The sequence below is a fragment of the Oculina patagonica genome, chromosome 2 (genome assembly GCF_052425735.1).
Source record: "Oculina patagonica isolate OP01 chromosome 2, crgOcupat, whole genome shotgun sequence".
NCBI lineage: Eukaryota > Metazoa > Cnidaria > Anthozoa > Scleractinia > Oculinidae > Oculina > Oculina patagonica.
In genome coordinates this window covers 827,794-849,478 of record NC_135759.1, presented here as the reverse complement: position 1 = coordinate 849,478, position 21,685 = coordinate 827,794, and the positions used below count along the sequence as shown (strand labels likewise).

Genomic DNA, 21,685 nt, shown 5'->3' with positions numbered 1-21,685 from the left:
CTAAATGTTAATTCAGACTTGCTTTGTAAGTCATATGTTAAGTACCTTATTACATGAAATTGTTGTGTTGGGAACTTTTTATTATGTTTTACTCACTACGATTCACGTTTTGCTTTAGCCAGCGGTTTCGCTTGTTAGACCCATCGTTCCTTGCGGGAGATTGTTGAACATGTGTAGAAAATGGCGCCATTGTGTTTTAGCGCCTGTGTTTTCCTGTGTTTTGTACGAAGTTTAGTTTAGCTTCAGAACGGTGTTTATACTCAGAAAGCAGTAAGGGACAACCTTTTACCAACGTGTGACTACATGTTTCTAGATGTGCCTACATGACTCTGCGATCTACATTGTGTTCTACGAGGTCCTACTGAGTTGAGCGTCGTGCTCCAAAGCGTTAAATTTTACAACACATTCATTTCACAATTTTGAAATGCACATATTTCGCGATTTTGCCAAATTTTGTTTTGAATAACTTTAATTTTATTTTCTAGTAACACAATTTACATTTCCTTGGCAATGTTATTTAACATGTTCTTGAATTAAATATGTCTTTATCAAATAAACAATACCATCAAACTTGACAAAAACATGACGGCGGGACCAAATGCAAACAGTAACAACAGAGCAGTTCTCACAGTAAATGGACAGTTGAAGACTGAACAAAAGAGTGCACATAGAAAGCAGTTATGACGAGGAGGACCAAGATATTGCCTCAAAAAAAGTTAAAAATATTATTTTGTAGACGTTTCATAGGTAATAACCTCACCCTTTCTTAATAATTGACAAAAAGTGTGCGTGCTCATGTTATTTTCCTGTCACTTAAATTTTGCAATATTTCTGGAATTTCAAAACTCGTGAAATTAATGTGTCACGAAAATTTCAGGCAATAAGGTAAATTGAATAGATGTCTTTGTAAGCCAAAGCCTTGTTGCTTTTTTTTGGTATGGTATTCCTTTCTACCCTGATGATGACAACACAATGGAATGTTCAGTTCATATATTTCCTTTACATAAATCTTTTTTATACAATCAGCATTGTATATAAATCACTTCTTTCCAACTTTTGTATCTTGTTTTAAGGTGTGGTTGTTTAACAGCTTAACCTCCTAAATTTTTCCAGTAACAGCCAGAACCCAACCAATTAAAATTTTAATTAACACAATAGAGTGGAGTGATTCTTATCTGCTAAAGTGCGACATACTTCAAAAGAAACCAATAACAAAGTTATCACGTTGAAAGACCTGATCAAAAACAGTCAGAGATTACATCAATGGTTTTGTTTAAGCAAAATACTCTTGCTCTTCTTATTTTGGTCACGTGTAAACCAGCCATAACATCATTGGCAATCAGCTTAAGAATACCCATTAAACTATATTTGTCACAAGAGGATGCACCAATTTTGGCTGCACTCTAACACCAATATCTTGCAACAGTTTGTCCCCATTTGTCGAACCAACCGAAGCAAATTTGTTCCACGTAAATAATGTGTGCAACAACACTCCTTAACATCATTTCATGCCAAGCCACACCAGCGTAAACCATCAAAGGAGATCCCAATGATCATAACCCGTCGCAGTAGCAAGCACATGCCACAACCTTAGTCTCAACATAGGCCAAAAATTAATCAATTAATAAAATTTATTTACCTTCAGAGCTGACAGGGGCTGACTAGACACCTAGCAAAACATACAATAAAATGCAGAGGAATAAATCATTAATCACTCCATCACTAAGATTGGTAGCAGATAGCAATGTCAATCAACCAAAACATGAGAACAACAACAACAACAACAACAAAAAACTAAAACATAGCACTCCTGGTAAAAGGGGAAAAACAACTGAAAGGGCTAGCTCTAGAGAACGACTGTCGCAGACGGTAGTGAGGCTTGAGCAAATGCTGATCAGCAACTTTCTGTAGCAGTCTTGTTGAACAAGTAAAAGCACAAAGACTTCATTTTTTAGTCCACTTGTCTGCAGCATTTTCAGGAAGCTCATGGTAGAGTTATCAACCTTTGTGGCGTAAACATCAATGTTGAAAGGAACTGTGCTTGTATTGTCAATAGTTGGTTATTGCTCAAGCTGATGTGCCCATCACAGGGCCACAGAAACAATGTTACTCAGCTGTTACAATTTTACTCAGCTGGTTATTGCTGTCACTTAGATGATGCAGGCCACACTAAAAGCTTAGAAAGTCACTTCCTAAGGTTTGCTGCAGGTGCAGAGAGCAGTATGCTAAATGCCCTAGGTATTCTCTTTGGCTATGTTCACAAAGCTGAGTAAAAGCTTAATGGTCAACTGTGGATTGGGTGTCTCACTGATGGTAAGTCCACCATCAGGCAGGACCGCTTGCAGACTTTTGGAGACAGATTCACAGCAGTCATAATAGCTTTTGAAAGGTCAGGTCTCATGAAATTGTAAAAATCAAGGGACATCCATGGTTCCTGCAGACGATCAGGGCTCCCTTGGCCACCTACAAGTTTTGCAGCAGGTTCTGGTTTTCCATCCTGAAAGGGTTGCAGGTTTGCAGTCTTCTTTTATGCCTTTCTTTGACCTTTCTTTCACAACTCCTTTGCTAATAAACTGCTTCGTCTTTGGTAAGAGTCAAAAGGAATTACTCGTAGGGTTGCCCAATGGAAAGCCTCATTCTTCAGTACTTTAATAACAGCTGAAGTACATTTTTTCAGCTGACCAGTTATTTGGGGAAGGACCAAGCTTCTTGCTGGTCCCAACAAAATTGGTAATAAAATCTCTGTGAGCTATTGGCTATTCATTGTTTATTCTGGGCCCCAGGCGGTTACTGTTAGAATGCCCCCTCCCCTCCCCTTCGCACACTCAAAAAACAAAAAAGTTTCCAGAAATTTGTCATTAGACTTACCATCAGCTGCATTTATGTATAAAATCCATTGAGTTTTTTTTACAAGAACACAAAAATTTTAAGGGAATTATCCGCTATGGCAACTGCCCTAAGTCACACATACACTTGGTGTATGTTGCATATACACATGGTGCATTATAACAGCACAAAGTTGCACTTGCATTCAACCATTTTAAATAAAATGGAAATAAATAAATAAGTAAATAAATAAATAAATAAATAAATAAATAGGAATTTGCAGGGGCACATCCATGAAGTGGCTATTTGCTCACTCTTTCCAGATTGAACTGGAATTTGGAAGTGCTGGTTTTCATGGAGGGAGGAAAACTGGAGGACCCTGAGAAAAACCTTTGAAGCAAGGACGAGAACCAACAACAAACTCAACCCACTTGATGCTAAGTCTGGGAAACTAAGACCACCCCTGCTCCCCCTAATAACATTTTATTCACCATGTTATTTACCAATGACATTTTTCACTTTTGACACCAAATGTTTTTAGATATTTTTTTCTGGTAAATAAAAAAACTTCACTTACATATAGCTCCCAAGCCACACTCAACAAAATACAAATTAGCCCATGGGATAAGTCACACTAGGCAAAAGATTTCAGTATCAGCACTTGACAACTGGAGTAATTTACCTTGAAAAAATTCTGGCAAACTCTACCAATCTTTAAAACAGCTGGTGCCCTACTTTGGAGCTGGCCAACTGTTTGGTCTGATGTTACATGTTTGCAGTTGTTAACTCCATTAGCTGAGTACTCGATAACAAACCATCAGACAAAGAAACCAGACTTCAACTACTGTGAGGACGCTCACACAAGAGACCAATTTACTTAATGGCCAAATCTTGTATGGCAGGTCCCTACCAACACCTTGTCCAAGAAGAAGCAATATAAAACCTTTTTATGACCTAGGAAAGATTCCAAGTCAATCTCTACAATGACCATTCCAAATATCTAAAAATGGCCTCCAGAAAATACCAAAATCAGACTACTAAGGAGGTACAGGTAAATGAAACATTTGCAAGAGACAAACTGCATATGAAACAACAAATGCGGGTAAGAAAAAATTCCCAACTGATGCTTGACACTTTCAAAATAGCAGTAAAAAACAAAAACACTAAAAAAAAAATGGTCACATAAGTGTCAATTTGTGTAATTTACTTCAGTGTGAAACCCATATCGGATGAAGGGTATTAGCAAAGAAAGGAATTGAACAGAAAACAGTTCAGTTTGAAAACCACCATTTTATGATACAATGAATACAGCTCTTAAAATGCATGATGTTGCTAAGTTCCAGCATGTTGCCTAGACAGATTCTTTGGTTAGATCCAGCTTTCTTTTCAGCTAGCAGTACATCAAGCTCAGAGAAAACAGTCAACACAAAGACAAGCAGGCCCCAACTACAGAACAGGGTAAACAACTGGGATCTTTGAGAAATTTAACACTGGAAATGTTGCTCTGGAGCATTGCTATTTTATGTTTGATCGAATTTCAAAAACCAGGTGTCATCACACAGCACAATAATAATAAGTTGATTGCTATTCGCTGTAAAAATATTTTTTGTATCTAAAGCAACAACAGTTACCAATGGCCAGGACAAATTTGCTTGAGATTTGGTAGAGCTTGAAAAATTTTGCCAGCCTAGTGTGACCAGACCCCCCTTCATTGCATTTTCAACAACAAATTGAGAGAAAGAAGTTAGCGTTGTAGAATTGCTTCAGTTGAGTTTACCGCTGGAATAAAATGGACTTAATCTGCTCTTGTGATAAGCAGCAGCCAAGAATGGCAAACATAATAAGGTCCTTCCTCTTCCAAAGATATAGAGAGGATGGTATTGTTTAGATTTAAAGTTGGAGGAAGTAACGTACTCCCATTGGGCATTTGCATACAGGAAGGGGACATCACCTTAGCAGTTCATGGGCATCAATAAGATTAGATACCGTGAAGAGCACAGTGACGCAGACTCAAAATTGGATCAAACTGAGAAATTATCCAAAGACAAGCAGACAGCTACAGTTATTGCTCAGTTCATTATCACCTAGATGGTGATAATAAAGAATAAGATTTAAGGTGGACAACTTTTTTAGTACCTCCATTTATTTTGCATATTAACACCCTTTTGGTTTGCAATATAGATAACATGGCAGAGCTTTGTAATAACCGCTCCAAAATAACACTGTCCAATTACACAATTTGCAACACATATCTTTAATTGCCAGCCTTCTTACACTTTTATGATTTCTGGGAAACCTGATAATTGGTTGCTAAACAGGATGGCCAAGAACACATCCGCTTTCTAGTATTTTTGTCTTTTATGTAACTTTGAATTCAAAATGGCACTTGCCTGAATAGCTTAACAAAATTTAATGACAAACAATCAAGGACCACAGCTTTAAAAGTTTGACTAACTACTGTGGTCATCCAAGAACAATAACATCGCTTCAATTTCATCTCCACACCAGCTCGTGGTAAATTGCACTGATTCTAGTTTGTATTTACAAAGCTTTAACTCACTGAAAAACATCAAGACTTTGCAATCCACACTGAAGGTGGCAAACCAAAATAAAAGTTCTAACTTCAGGTACACTTAAATTGCATTATAAGTTCAATGTTCATATCTTTGAATGCATTTAACTTTTTCTACTGCATCACTGTAATGGATAATCAGGTAGTCTCCAGTCTTTACATAAACTTGGGGAACTTTGCATGCCCACTACCTGACATTTTTTCAAGAAGGCAGAAAATCCTGATGACAAGCCAGGTAACATGTTGTTCACTTTGCAGGATTCACTTTCCAGACCATTTGAGGACACTACGTAACTCATACCTGGTTGCAGATATGGTGCTTCTTCAAATAAGAGACTGAGGTGTAGCCCGACCAAAACTGCCCCCTTTAAACCGTCCACTGATAGGATTGGCATTAAACCACCGCTTCAGACTCATGGCACTGACTACAAGCTCCTGTTATGGAAAGATAACCACACCTCGATACTTTCATTCTCTCAGACAATGACAAAAGGCCATTTCCAAGTTTCTTTTGACTCTGCTTTAAAGGACCCTTTTCAGCCACGCCTGTTTTTGTTTACATGCGCGGATTGTGTCTAAAGGAAAGAAATCACTGTGCAACTGCTAAAAGTAATTAAACAGAACTGCAACAGACTTCAAGTGCAATAAGATTTCGATTTGCCATACAATTTTCATAATTTCGATGGCATCAAATGGCAGGGCTGACTAGGATCCTTTAAGTTCAAATGACAAATTCCACTCCAAACAAACAAACAAAATGATAGAATAATTGAAAAAAAAATTGTGACAGTTTAAGACCTCAGTAAAGTAAACGCACAAGGATGGATTTCGTTTCAACATGCAAAATGTCTCAATTTAGATGGCAGAGAAAATGGCGGAGGCTGACTAGGATCCTTTAAAGCAAGTCCAAGTGCAAGAAAAGACTGAATGATTTCGCACCAGGAACTAAAACAGAGGCAACAAGCAACTTCAAAATGGTCTATTCAGGCGGTTCTAAAGACATGATCAATGATGTTGATAACTATGTTATGTGACCCACTCTCAAACTAAGGAGATTACCTTTATTTTCTTAACAAAGAACAATTGAATTAACCAGCAGAGCATCTAATAAAGAAAACCTTTTTTTTACTGGAAAGCTATTCTGGCCTTTGAAAGACATTTGCTCATATCTATATCATTTCCCATCACCTTGAAAGCAAAATATTATTAGTGTTAACATTTAAACCCTTCTTTTTTATTTTAAACGTTTTTGCTTCTCTTGTGCTTTAGTGGCACCCAGCCGGACATTCTCCTCTTTTAGTTTCAACTTAGCACTGAAACAGTTACTTCGTAACTAAATGGTATCGAACAGTTAAAATGCATAACTTTGTTAATATTAGCTAATTTTCACACTTTCATTACATTTAACAATCACCACTAAATGGTATATTATTTTTTAGACAATCACCGCTAAATGGTATTAACCAGTTATAATGGCAAGACTTTGATTAATCATTACTCTTAATATAAGCTCAATTTTTATACTTTCATTATAAAAATGTTTAACAATACCCACTAAATAATAATAAATAATAGGAATTTCCAGTGGGATCTTCCACAGTGGCTCTTCTTTATCCCACTGATTCCAGATCGAATTGGAATTTGGAAGTGTTGGTTTTTGTGCATCACTGTACAAGTGTTGGTTTTTGTGGAGGGAGGAAAACCAAAGAACCCGGAGAAAAACACTCAGAGCATTTAGACAATCACCACTAAATGGTATGGAACAGTTATGATGGCAACACTTTGATTAATCATTATTGTAAATATTAACTCAATTTCATACTTTCATTATATTTAACAATCTTAACTTCACCTTTTAGAAAAAATAAAAAAAAATGTTTTTAATTTCTATTCTGTTAGAGACGAGTTTATTCTAAATGTCAAAAAGAATTTGTTATGTACACCTCTCCTTTCTTTCCTCTAAGCTGCTATGATACAATGTACATACACGTATGCATGATGAAAGCCTTTGTTTATTGGTTTTAATTTTAATTTTTTAATTTGTTTTTTGAAATGAAAGCTAATTACGCTTTGTGACAGAGGTGACATTTTCAATAAAACTAATGTTAAAAATGTTAAAAGTACTGCAACTAAGAAATTGTCTTCATCCTCACTTACCTCCTCTTTACTTTGCGGCACAAACGAGAGGGGTGGGTTAAAGTCATCAGTCAACACAGCTCTAACCTTTTCACGCGAAGCACGGATGAGATCATCATGCCCCATGTAATTGTGGCTGCTGTACAAATTGGGCACCTGATCTGATTTAATGACAACTGTCAGTGGTCTATAGAAATTGTCATCCAATACACGACCTCTAGTGGCATTTTGTTCAATGAACTCTTGAATGGTATTCAAGTGTTTTTCAATGTAAAGCTTGCTTTCTAGAGCTGAATAGCTGACTGTAACAGTAACCGTCCAAGGGTTGACTGAAGCAGCAATGGGAGGATACACCCCTGAGAACAGGCCACTCAAAAACTGGCGCTTGGCATCTTGAGTACGCCCTGCATCTCCAAAGCCATTAACCAAGGCTCTAACTAACTCTGGTTCTCTTGAAATACGATTCTCTCCCATTCTTTTGAGAAACTTTGCCGCATCATCTATTTGATTGTTCTTGATCAAGCCATGAAGGAGAGCACTATACAGAGCCTTTACCTCAACGCTACCAAAGATTTCAATATCTCCGACATTATCCAGCAGTTCAGATACAACATGAAATTCTTTGGTACTTAAAAAATGCTCACACAAAGTATGGAACACACCCTTTCTCCAATCAGCCTCCACAAATGAAAGAATTCTTCCAGCAGCTGGAAGAGCATAGTTTGTACCACGAAGAACTTCCAAAGCACTGCTGTACACAGGTTCATTAAGACGAAGACACATGTCTGCCGCTGTCAGTGCTACCTCAGTAGTCGTCAGTGGCCTTCCCTGGACCCCAAATTCAGCAGTGTACAATGAGTAGTTAATGCTCAAGTTGTGCAAAACATGCAACACAGAATAGCCCTGATTGAACAGCTGTTTGCTGTAACTCAGGTACATCAAGGCCACACCTAACTGACCAAAGAAATATTTGTCATCATCATCTAACAAAGCACTTGGACTTTGGCCAGGTTCAGGGTTTGGCATTCTTTGCTCCAGGTAATGGTGTATCTTTGAGCTAAACTTTTCAAAACATTCTCCTAAAGTTTGGGTGCAGTTGTTTTCGAATGCATGGAAAAATGCCTCTAAAACACCAAAGTCAATTTCCACATTTTCATCCTTCATGGCCACATAGACATAACCAAGGTCTTCCCATCTCTGCTGTTCACTGGCATGCTGCAAAATAACCAGTGCTTGAGTTAGATTTTCACTGTGGACATGCTACAGACGAGTTTAATGACTGATACTACCAAACTGCAGTCCATTGTCTCTGCACAACCACCTCTCCTAAGAAATTACTTTTTTAAATACCAAACATGTTCTCAGGTAAGTCACCTTACTAATTGAACATAAAAAACAAACTACAAGCACTTAAACTGGACAGTTCCGATAAAACATATAACTGATTTTCCCTCCCCAAAAATAATGTTAATGCCTACCTTGATCCTTGGCAAGTAAAACTGGATGCTTTTTTTCAAAGGAAACTGAAAGTGACTGACTGCTGGCATTTCAGGCACAATAGGGGCAGAGTGTGGTTGACGATTTTGGTCTGCAGCTCTCCTGACACCCAACAAACCGTCCATGCTGTGAGATCTTCCAGGCATGTTCATAGAAAATGGATTTGTACCTGCAAAGTGGCTTGCGCCTGCAAGTTGAAAATGATGTGGCCCACCTCCCGATGCTTGTCTGGCAACAGGACGTTGCCATGCTAGTGAGGTAAAGGGTCCACCTGAGTGGATGCCCACTTGAATGCTACTACTGCTAGTAGCTGTATGTCGCTGGTCATGAGCAGGAGGAAACACACCTGGTCCAACTGCCTGTCCAGTCGAAGAAGCTGGATCCTTAAACACAAAAGGGTTTCCAGACTGATCATGGCCCACTGGTCCATTGCTGTGTCCAGGAATTCTTTCTGTTGAGTCAAAAAGACGTGGTAGAGTTTTAATTGACTATTGTTGCTTTTGTTTTTATGATCATTAGCTTCAAAAGAGAACCTTAAGCACACCTCATTAGAACTACTTTGCAGAAAAACCTACCTGACATCACTGGATTAGCATTTTCTGGCAACGCAACACTGCTTTGAGGGTGAATAAACCTACAGTTCTCTCCATTGCGGCAACCATGAGGAGTACTAAAAAAGTGGCACACTATTCCTTTGCTCTGGTTCTGGGATGTTGTACTACGAAAAAGACAAAACATAGATTTGTAAAGACAACAGAATGTCACTAAACAGAATTTGCCACGCCACTCTGACCTTATCATTCTTTATGTTAGTTAGACAAAAGCACAGATAAACTATCAGCCTTTCAAAATTTTCAGGATCTAAATCAACTTCACCTCGCCTATCAAAAAGTTTTAAAGGCCATGGGATTTCAAACTGCATGCATAACCCTTTTTTGCATAACTACTCTGCTAGTTACCTTTTTAAAGATGCTTCAGAACTTGTTGTATCTCTGCAACAATATCACAAAATTATTTTATCAACCAACTAATAACAACTAACATCTTTAAAAATGTCTTTTCTAATAAATGACACATTTCCATCTTTGTCCTTACAGTACCACCTGTGCATCCACCTTGTGAAATTTGCGGCCATTGTGCACATGATTTCAGGCAGTACTGGGGGGGGGGCTAAAAAAAAAAAAAAAAAAATAAAAAAAAAAAAAAAAAAAAAATATTATATAATTTTTTTTCACATAAAAAAAAAAAAATAAAAAAAATTTTTATATTTAAAATTTGTTAAAAAAAACCTTACACTACTCTACAATTCGAATTGAAATAAAATTCATGTTATGATATGTTGTGTAGTACTTATGTCTTGCTAATCATAAAATTTAGCACCATGGAAAACAACTGAAGGGCATAGAGAATGAGGGTTTTCCTCCCTTTTTCAGTTATTTTATACTTTTGTGTATGATCATGTTATTTGTGGAAAACATCCAATCATGCAATCAGGAATATTTGTTATTTGTCAAAATGTCTTGTTCCAAAGGGTTCGGCCATAGTTTCAGCCATGTCTCTACCAGGCAACAGGGAAATTTACTTACTTATCACTACTTGGGACTTCTTCTTTGTTGGCAGCATCAGATTGTTTTCCAGCACATGCACGTTGCATTGCCATATAAGGCTCAATAGAAGCAGTTGGATTTTGGACGCCCGCTTGAATGCTACTACTACTGCTAGTAGCTGTATGTTGTTGGTCATGAGCAGGAGGAAATACAACTGGTCCAACTGCCTGTCCAGTCATATAAGGCTCAAAAGAAGCAGTTGGATTTTGGACGCCCGCTTGAATGCTACTACTACTGCAAGTAGCTGTATGTTGTTGGTCATGAGCAGGAGGAAACACACCTGGTCCAACTGCCTGTCCAGTCATATAAGGCTCAAAAGAAGCAGTTGGATTTTGGACGCCCGCTTGAATGCTACTACTACTGCAAGTAGCTTTATGTTGTTGGTCATGAGCAGGAGGAAACACAACTGGTCCAACTGCCTGTCCAGTCATATAAGGCTCAAAAGAAGCAGTTGGATTTTGGACGCCCACTTGAATGCTACTACTACTGCAAGTAGCTGTATGTTGTTGGTCATGAGCAGGAGGAAACACACCTGGTCCAACTGCCTGTCCAGTCATATAAGGCTCAAAAGAAGCAGTTGGATTTTGGACGCCCACTTGAATGCTACTACTACTGCTAGTAGCTGTATGTTGTTGGTCATGAGCAGGAGGAAACACAACTGGTCCAACTGCCTGTCCAGTCAAGGAAGCTGGATCCTTAAACACAAAAGGGTTTCCAGACTGATCATGGCCCACTGACCCACTGCGGTGTCCAGGCGTTCTTTCTGTTGAGTCAAAAAGCCTGAATTGTATAACCATGGCAATGTTGTACAGTACCTGCATGTTTTAACCAAAAACCTGATTATCTGATGTCACAGTTAATTTATTGACAATCACTTCCTCCATGCAAAATGCTAAGAGGACAATTTTGTCTGTTATGCAGCAGTTAACCAAAAGCATCACTTACTGCATGACTTAAGCTATGCGTTTGCTGCTAAGTTTATTTTCATACACGATAACCACCCAGCAAAACAGAAATAATCAAGTGTATAACATCCACTCATACAACCAATGCCCTGAACCTTGGTTTGAAACAATAGACATCAAGTCAGAACAATGTCACTAGCCCAAGCAGCTTACTGTGACAGACGCTGTAGCATCAGAATAAACCCATTTGCTGCAGTTTTGCCTCAGCCCTGGTATCGATAGGAGATGCCACATATTTACCCTGGTTTTCCTTAGGTTTGCCACAGCAAATATACCACAGTGAAAAATAAGACGTGGTATTGACTTTATAGACGTTGACTATTGTTGCTTTTTTTTTATGATCACTAACTTCAAAAGAAAACCTTAAGGGGCTCCTTCTCAACTATTAATTCGTTGCTAAGAAAGATTTCTGACCATCAAATTTTGGAAACCGAACCTCCTATGGATAAGATTTTTGCACAACTTAGTTCTATTGAAGAGTCCTTCAAAAGTTTCAAAACACAGCCATATTTGACAAGTCACGTGACCAGAATAGAAAAAAAATCTTAAAACTGAAAGGGCGTTTAGATATAAGAATTAAAATCAGTATCAACAGATAAAGAACGTCCATGTACTTAATGCTTCGTATGATTTTTAGGAAATTCGCATTAGTACTAAAGTTATGGCGTAATAAAGACTCGTATTTTTGGACTTTCTTCAGTAGCGTTTCTTTCTTACATGTAAATGGTAATTCCATACAAAGGATTATGAAGGAAGATATGCTATCTCTAATTATATGAAAAAAATCGGAACTTTATTTTTCTCTCAAAAGTTTTAGGGATTTCAAATTCTAGCGTGCCGTTTGGGACTGGCACTAGTGAAGCGTGCGCAATATCAATTTTTTCAATTCAGTTGTCCTCCCACCAAAAATTCACCGTTAAGCATTAGCAATGCTTCAAAATAGCTTGCCACCAAAAACCATGTTAAGCAATTCCTTAGCAACTGCTCTAGATCTGTAGTTAAGAAGGACCACCCCTTAAGCAAACCTCATTAAAACTACTTTGCAGAAAAACCTACCTGAAATCACTGGATTAGCATTTGCTGACAACTCAACACTGCTTTGAGGATGAATAAATCTACAGTTGTCTCCATTACGGCAACCATGAGGAGTACTAAAAAAGCGGCACACTATTCCTTTGCTCTGGTTCTGGGATGTTCTGCTAGAAAAAGGTAGAACATAGATCATTTAAGAGAACAAACAGCAGAATGTGACCACACACAATTTTCCAAGCCATTCTGTCCTTCTTACTTTTTAGTGCAGAATGCACTTTTGTGATGGTTTGGTGGGCAGTCGTGTGATAAACCCCTAAACCCCTCAAGCGCTAAAGCACTATGGTGTAAACTTTTAATCAGCAATTAATTAATTAATATCAATTAATTAATTATTCCTTGTGGAGGGGGTGGGGGTGGGGAGCACCTGACCGTACCTCTAGGTAAAACCTGGAGCACATCTACGTTACTTTCATATGAAGATCTCAAACGTATATATTTGTTTCAGAAAACCCTTTGCTCTCCTTGTGGTACTACTCGACGTTCTAGGGCAACGTTCTTTACGCCAAACGCATGCGCAGTTTAGTCTACATTTTTTGCTGGAACTCTCATGAACATCGCTTGTATTGCGTGTTTGTGGTAGGATTCCTGCAGACTTCGTGGCGCCAAGTAAAAACCGCAAATTAATTAAATTAGATTTTGAGAATTTCACAGCGCTTTCGTAATTAGGTATGCAAAAACTTGCACTGGGATTTTCGGCGTGAACACCTGATAACCAGGAAACAAATATCCTAGCTGTACTGCGTTTTAAAAAACCTGTCGAAAAAGATGTTTTTTGATTAGATTTGTTTCTTTAGTTTTTGAGAATCGTCTTTCGTGCAGGTCTAAACCGTAACTTAATTAAATTAAACAAATGTCATCGATGCCGCCGTAAAACAAACAAAAAACAAAAGTTTCATGTTATCGCATTTTCAAGGAAGACAAAAGTATTTTGTTACAAACGAACAAAAGTGTCGTGTTACGTTTGCAAAGATTAGCGTAAGGAACACCTGGGAAAGAGTACAAGTAGCCTGTGAACAGTTTTTCCGAAAGTAAAATAAAGCAAATAAACACGAACATATATAAAATATCATACTTTCAATTGTTCCATATTGCATTCTGCACTTACCAAATCATCGAGATTTTTATGTTAGTTAGACAAAAGCACAGATTAACCATCAGCCTTTGACAGGATCTAAATGAACTTCAACTTGCCTTTCGAATTAGCTTTAAACACCATGGGATTTCACACTGCAAGCAAAGGGTTCGGCCATAGTTTCAGCCATGTCTCTACCAGGCAACAGGGAAATTTACTTACTTGTCACTACTTGAGACTTCTCCTTTGTTGGCAGCATCAGATTGATTTCCAGCACATGCACGTCGCATTGCCATATAAGGCTCAATAGAGGCAGTTGGATTTTCTATCCACTTCTCCAGAGACAAAACAATCTGTCTGAGAACATCCACTGGTGGCACAATTCCAGCTGCTTTAAGCTAAAAGCAATGTACAACATTAACATACAGTGCAGGGCTCAAAATAACTTTCAGTCAACGGACAATGTCCGGCCAAGATGACAATTTGTCCGGACAAACATTCGATTTGCCGGTCATTTTGACCGGCCATGCGCCAGACCAAAAAACAAATTGTCATGCCAATTTATAACGTTAATTCTAACAACTTTTTTAACCTTTACTCGTGGAACGATTTAATACGCAGTATCAAAGGAACCTGTAAAACCACATTAAAACCACAGGTGACTCCAAAGTCTTAACTTTAATTCCCAATCTCAAATACATGAGGTGTAAATGTCATTCCAATTCGGAAAATATGATACATCTTTTTTTGCTAGATTTTGATCCGTGCAGTTCTGTTCAGGTCACTATTATAAGTTAGTATTATGCGAAAATTCATCATAAAGAATGTGCATGGAAAAACGTTCAAAGCTTGGCAACTAGGTATTTCATTCCAGCGCGAAAGAGGGAAAACAACGTGACAGATGTTTGCATAATTGATCGGGCGCAATCACATCTTACAAGGCAAAACGGTGAAGAGACAGCGAGTCCTTTTCTATCATGCGAACAAAGACGATTCATCGAAAGGCAAAAGTCACTACTATTTTCAATATTTTGACTGGTCAAAAACGACACGTGACCGAGCTAAATTCGGTCTGGCCGGTCAAAATGACCGGCAACCATCCAAAACTTCTTTTGAGCCCTGCAGTGAATTACACCATGAACCTTTAAAAACAGTTTCCTAGACCAGCTTGTTGACAGCCTCTAAGTTATCCCAATCCAACATAATTTGTGGATAAAATTCAGTTGAAATTGACCTGAGATTATTCTGCAAGTTTAGGTTTAGCAATGTTAAAAATGATTCATAGCCACCTTACAAGACTCATCCAAACATAATTCAAGGAATGAGTTGTATTGACTTTGCAAATTTAACAAATGTGACCTCTCACGCGAAAACGTACACTATGGCTTTTCAGTTCCTACACGGAAAACCGTGCAGGAGCCGTTCACCATCCGTTCTCAAAAAATTTGCATCCGTGCGCACGGCCAAGGTCATCCGTTCCGAAAAAATTTGCATCCGTGCGCACGGCTAAGGTCATCCGTTCTGAAAAAAATTACATCCGTGCGCACGGCTAAGGTCATCCGTTCTGAAAAAATTTGTGTCCGTGCGAGTGGCTTGAGTCAACCGTTCAGTAAAAAATTACATCCGTGCGAGCAGGAAGGGTCATCCGTTCAGAAAAAGCAACTCAACAATCGAGAATCAAAAGCAAAGCACTTGCGTTACACTGCCACATCTTCACAGGTTTGCATTAAATGTTGCGTGCGTGCTAGCGCGAGAAGCTGTTGAATCGAAAATTAAAGAATTTATCTTATCAAAAATGCAAAACATGAATGGTTAAGACGCCTGTAAAAGCACTACTCTCGCTTCAAACATGAGCCGAAAATGAAGAAAGCGAAATCTTTCCGCCGTCGAGGTTTTCCTATCTTTAGATCATTATCTGACAGTGAATCTACGACGGTGTGTAAACAAAGGTCACGCTTGTTATGCTTTCTTGACCTTTCATCACGCTTGCCGCCGAATCATGGCTTGGAAGTTGTAATGTGAAGTTATGAAAAAGAACATATTAAGTGCGAGCGTTTATTAAAATAAAAGTTCACAGAAGATTGAGGAATCGTCGACATTTTTTGCGGGGAATGTGTTATCTTCCGGGTGACGAATGCCGACAAAGTTGTTGTGATTTATGCAAAAGTCGGCTTCTAATCAACGAGAAGTTTATTTGCCGTTCAGCTACATTATTTGCCGATTAGTACTATTTGAAAGGAATGAAATAGCTTTTTTTCGCTCAATTCTAATTTTGACGCTGGATTCGTAGTCAGTGTTACAATTTCTATGGCTCGAGTCCCTCCAACGTGCTCAAACGTCACAAACATAACTACAGTAATTTTACCGCCAACATCGCCGCTCATGTGTGAAAAATGTTAGCTGGACCTTTTGAAGCCACGTTTTTCATGGCTGTAAAAGCTTAACACATCGTAAACAAGAAAATGGTCGTTGAAACCGTAAGTCTTCAACGCTAGCAAACATGGATACAATTTTTCATTTTGAGAATGACGCAAATTCTCTCAGAGACCCAGACATGCTGTGTAAATACACAACTAAATGTTTATAATTTTCATTAGTGTAACTACGAATGCGGAGTTCGCTTGTAGTTCGCTTGTTCTGTTTTGCCTTTTAAGTTCTTGGCAACGGTAAATTCCAATTTGGGATTCGAAAGTAGGCTTGTTGAACCGATCAAATATGTCTGGAGAAAGAAACTCGCATGTACAAACGAAAGAAAGCGACAAAATGTCGAATGTAATTAAAATTTGACCTTTTGCGTCTCGTTTCATGCTCAGTATGTTTACGTTTATATCTTTGATTGTTCGCTTGATCGATTAAAATTTATTATACTTTTTAGCCACTCTGGGTTCAAGCCAAAGAGATTTAAATTATTAATGGATTTTCGAAACATTTTGGTTGTCAGTTCAAAGTTATTTTTTGTTGTTTTAAGCTTGAAATTTACCGCCGCTAGTATAATTATTAATTTTCCGCACCGTCTGCATACAATCACGAATTAATTCCGTCTTTTCGCGTTCGGGCATTTACAGCTATCTGTTTAAAACTTTAGGTTTACCGGTCGGCTCGTTCACAGCTGTCGGTTCACAATATATTTTTTTTTCATAAGCCCTTCCGCCGTTCATCGCTATGCATTCCGAATAAATTGTAAGCCGTTCAGTAGCTCATAGCCGTGCGTTCCAAATTTTTCGACAGCCGTTCAGTAGATCATAACCGTGCGTTCCAAATTTTTCGGCAGCCGTTCAGTAGCTCATAACCGTGCGTTCCAAATTTTTTGACAGCCGTTCAGTTGTTCATAAACGTGCGTTCGGAATAAATTACAAGCCGTTCAGCCATGCAGTTTCACCCGTTCCACACGGCTTTGTGAGCCGTGCGTTACCCGTTCGGTATAAAGCCCTTAGTGTACGTTTTCGCGTGAGAGGTCACAAATAATACTCTTCCAGGGACCATGCAAAAAATAAAGCTGGATTCCCAGAAGAAATAAATTATATTAGACCAGACAGTCAGGAGAAATGGCACTTCAAACTTGGGTTTTCCACATACCTGATGGAAAAACTGATGGACACCTTTGTAGTTCTTCTCCTTATCAAGGCTTTCCACAGCTGACTGTAAGACACTATCATCAGGCTAAAAGAAACCAAATGAGACCACAATGTGAAACTAGCAAAAGTACATCTAATACACACTGGTTTTCTCTGTCTTTGCAGAAATTCACCTTTATATTGAACATATGGAAACCTCCCCTCCCCCTCCCCATATATCCAACCATTTGTGCCTAATCAGCATATTCAAAAGCCAGATAAACCACAACATAACCTGACCTTTATTTGGTTCTCCAACATGAAGTGAACAACAGTAAGCATCTGGACCACGGCACCAGCTTTGCTTAAAGCTGTAGTCAGTGCAGCGAGACCTCCTTCGAGAACCTGAAGCTGTTCAAGGACTTTAGGATCTTCATGAACTGCATTGAAGAGCTCTAAAGCAACACTCCAGTTGTTGGCATGACTCAAGGCACTCATATAATTACTAGTAGTCTACAGAGACATAAAAACACGAATAACCACGTCAATTAATGAGAACAACATTAACAAAAAGATGAAACATAAAAACGTGACAAAAAAAGAATGACAGAGTCATTTGATCAGCTATCTACTCATGATTTCTTCAACCCTCAAAGAAAGACAACTGAGATAACAGGTTACTTGGGTTATTCTTGGGTTTCATGCTACCAATTTTTCATTTTTTTTATGATTATCCTGGGTCCGAAATTGCGACCAGAATTTCAAGGGCCAGTTGCCAGGAGGCGACTAGCGTTTAGTGTCCTGACTATGTTCTGAACCAGGGCTCATGGAATTCTGTTTGATATCGAAAAAACCTTTTTGCAGTCAGAAGAAGTTGAAAGTGGTAAAAAATTCATTCAAGGTTTGGATTTATGGGGGGCTTCCAAGTCAGAAGAAGTTGGTCCTTCCACGCTAACTAAAAACGTTCTTAATTTACAAGTTAACTATCAGATGTTATTGACGATATTTGCAGGCAATGCCGTTGTGTGCAGTCTTGAAACTAAAAGAGCTTTCTATTTACGAAAACTCCTTTTCAACTAAATGTAAGCTACACAATAATTTAACGTCTTTGTAGGTAGGAGACTGTGACTCTTGCAATCATTGACAAGTAAGAATAAAGTTCAAAGCAAAGAAGGGCCTTCGGCTTTCGTCTTTCTTTAAGAAAAAAAATTGCGGACACTTTTTGGCGACCAGATTTTTCCATCTGGCGACTGAAAAAAAAAAGTTTAGTCGCCACTTGGCACCCGCATAAAAAAGTTAATTTCAGACCCTGGACTTGTGTACAATTCCATGATTGGTTTCACAATTGTTTTTTTTTTTATTACTGCTGGTTACTCTGATTACTCTGGCTAATCCAGCCTTGACCTACCTGGGGAGCCAGTGGTATTCCATTCTGTTGCATCAACATATAGATCTTCTCAGCAAATGACATGTTGTTGCCATGTTCTATGCAGCAGTTGGACAGGAATGTGTTCCACACCTAATCAGAATATTTCCTAAGAGTTAGCATATTTTACATGCAATTTGCACATTAAGAGTTGTTGATCATAATAGTGGAGCTCCACAGCAGCCCAAAATGCCGCAGAGCGGAGCCCCATACCCATAGAAAAACCACAGAAATAGGAAAACCATGAACTTGAGTTTTCATGGTCATCATGGCTAGCAACATGGCTCGTGGGCGCATACGTACTGTGCCGCGCACTTCAGAAATATGATATGATATGTTACTGGGCATCCACGTTATGGTCAATTGACAGCTGTTAATACAAGGTGTCTGCTGACCAGAATCATGTGATCATATCACTGGCTCAGGTGTATAACTCATTGAGGTAATGCGGTTTTATAAAGTTGACCGCTGGCCGGAAAATGGTTTTTCTATTGGATTGCGGGCTCATTACCAATTTTTTTATGCTTATGGTAAGTGAATTCAGATATTTAAATAAAGGGCAAAGTAAATTACCAGGGTGCTTCACTTTTAGGCTTGGCTAAATCTATTTAATAATGTATTACAGGCACTTGTCAAAAGGAGGGACTTATGCACCTATCAATGTAAATCCCGCGGGGGGAGTGCGGGCCAGGGGTGGGGATTTGACAAAAAAGTAAAAATTGCAGTCAAATTCCCGAGGGTGGGAAAAATATTTTTGTTCAAATGTACCTAAGAAGACCCACCCAGGGGCGAATTCTAAAACAAACTAACAAGTACTTTCTACATACCTTTACTGATTTTCTGTCAATCCAACCGTTTCGGTATTCATATTGAAAACAATAAAAGGTCACGGACGTCTTAGATTGCCCTTAGGATTCCTACTCCAAATGTACTTGAAAGTAAAATATTCTTAAAATCGCTATTTTATGACTAAATGGCGTTAAAAGTGGCAGATAAATGCCGATGAAAAACTCAGAATCGTACCTTGCAATGAAGCATATGATTTCAAAGCCACGAGAAGGAAGAACTTGGTAATCGTGTCTGAAGATTGGATCCAGGCGCTTCCCGGTCAAAGTCAAATGTCCCAACCCCCGGGACGCGACTCGCAGTCAAATGCCCGACAGAGGGGATCGTTCTTGTTGTCAAATGCCGTGCCTTTGCCCGCACTCCCCCCCGCGGGATTTACATTGATAGGTGCATTAAGGTGCTTGGTTTTCCCTAACAAGTGGCATCAGATGTCTGCACATTATGATGTCTTTACATTAGAGCAGACATCAAAATTCCCTGACTTTCACTGATAAAAATCAAATTTTCCTGACCAAAAATATCAAAATGTCTGATAAAGTTGCAGCCTCCAGCCTCCCGTTTCCAAAAAAAATTATTATTTAATACAACAACACAAATCTTACTTCTGGTCCAAGTTCATTCAGTCTTTCTGCTGGAGATGTAGCAAGCAGTCCAACGATCATTTGAACCCAATCAGCTTTCCGAGGTGCCATCGAAACAGCTGTGTTCAAGATTCCAATCGGCACTATGTCTGGGTAGGCAGGTATTACTGTCATTATCTTCTCCCAGTTATTTGTTTGTGACAAAGTACTGTAAAATAAACACATTCACTAATTATAACTAACAGAGGAATTATTTGCTGAACACAGTAACAATAGCTGTCTTGGCTTGTTGCTTGGTTTTGAATTTCTGTAATTTTTTTTTATGTTTTTTTTAATTTTTTTTACACACATAAAAAGCTGTTTTGTCAGCTATGCTATATTTGGCCAATCAGATAATACTTGTCGTATCAACCGAATAACTGTACACTAACAACAAAAAGTATTACTAAATTCTCTTACAAGAGCATAGCTTGGACAGCATCTGCTGAAAGGTGAACTTGACTCTGCAAGGCTTCCTAAAAACACAAGGACAGTCAAGTGTTTAATATCTACATGTAACTACCCGGTATCAGAGAACTACAGAAAAAAAAAATTACAGAATTTACTCTAAGAATGGTGAAGTACAAATCTGTTAATTACCTGGAAGGGTTACTTCAAGAAAGAATGAAGAAGGCCATACCTGAAAGAGTAACCAGGTCCTCTCAATAAAGTGCTCCCCACTATTACAGCCGAGAAGTATCAGATCACTGCAAATCCTGTTAAGAAACATTTAAATGCAATCAGTTTTAATTTTAAAGTTCTTTGTTTTACTGTAGCAAAAAGCATGCAAGTCTTACCCTGACTTGAACAATCCAGAACGCTTGATTTCATCCAACAGGTTAAAAGCCCTATTCAGTGAACAACAACAGTAGTGTTACAAAATTTTGGTCTTTCACGACTGATAGTTACATGTAAATAAAATAATCTTTCCAAATACTGTTATTGAGGAAACTAGTTTCACGTAAGGTTTTGTTTCAGCTAAAAAGGTTAACATCCTTTTGCTTGCCAGCCTTTATAATTCTCAGTTTGTAAGGGTTTGAAAATGGCAACAAACAAAAGAACACATTACCAGTGAGGATCTTTGGCGGAAGCCTGGACCAAATCTAGAAAAACTTCATATGTCGGCTTATGATTGTTTCTCTTCATGACATCAAGCATCTCATAGGCTCTGGTTATCAATAAAATATGCGTTAATTTATGTTAGTGAAAGCAGCAGACAGAGAACAAAAACAGCTTCTTTTACATGTTCATGTCATATCCCTCACTTCACATCAAAGTACTCAGCTAAAAGTAAAGTGATGTACCTGATATATTGTCCAGAATGACACAAAGTCTTGATGAGAACAGTGTAGTCATGACGATGTTGTTGTCCACTCCTTTCACCAATCTTATCAAATGCTTGACAAGCAACCTATACAGGATATAACTCTGTTAACACTGTAAAAATGGCACTTAACAAAACGTGGAATAAT

General features: G+C 38.4%; 1 protein-coding gene across 3 annotated transcripts in view; it reads right to left on the bottom strand.

Moving 5' to 3' along the window:
- Window positions 1–5,061: 5,061 nt before the first annotated feature.
- The window catches only part of LOC144642464 (uncharacterized), a 27,111-nt gene continuing 10,487 nt past the window's right edge, over window positions 5,062–21,685 (bottom strand). Inside the window, exons 10-26 of one of the 3 annotated variants that reach the window (XM_078501421.1) lie at window positions 21,518–21,624; window positions 21,283–21,381; window positions 21,011–21,061; window positions 20,854–20,929; window positions 20,634–20,689; window positions 20,196–20,382; window positions 18,730–18,840; window positions 17,622–17,834; window positions 17,344–17,427; window positions 13,990–14,165; window positions 12,660–12,802; window positions 10,618–11,401; window positions 9,991–10,023; window positions 9,607–9,749; window positions 9,013–9,482; window positions 7,556–8,749; window positions 5,062–5,833 (exon numbers count right to left, since the gene is read on the bottom strand). In XM_078501421.1, coding sequence (XP_078357547.1) covers window positions 5,723–5,833; window positions 7,556–8,749; window positions 9,013–9,482; window positions 9,607–9,749; window positions 9,991–10,023; window positions 10,618–11,401; window positions 12,660–12,802; window positions 13,990–14,165; window positions 17,344–17,427; window positions 17,622–17,834; window positions 18,730–18,840; window positions 20,196–20,382; window positions 20,634–20,689; window positions 20,854–20,929; window positions 21,011–21,061; window positions 21,283–21,381; window positions 21,518–21,624 — 4,038 coding nt within the window. In that variant the 3' untranslated portion in view covers window positions 5,062–5,722. The remainder of the gene's footprint in view (window positions 5,834–7,555; window positions 8,750–9,012; window positions 9,483–9,606; window positions 9,750–9,990; window positions 10,024–10,617; window positions 11,402–12,659; window positions 12,803–13,989; window positions 14,166–17,343; window positions 17,428–17,621; window positions 17,835–18,729; window positions 18,841–20,195; window positions 20,383–20,633; window positions 20,690–20,853; window positions 20,930–21,010; window positions 21,062–21,282; window positions 21,382–21,517; window positions 21,625–21,685) is intronic. The other 2 variants (XM_078501422.1, XM_078501423.1) reach the window with 2 other exon arrangements.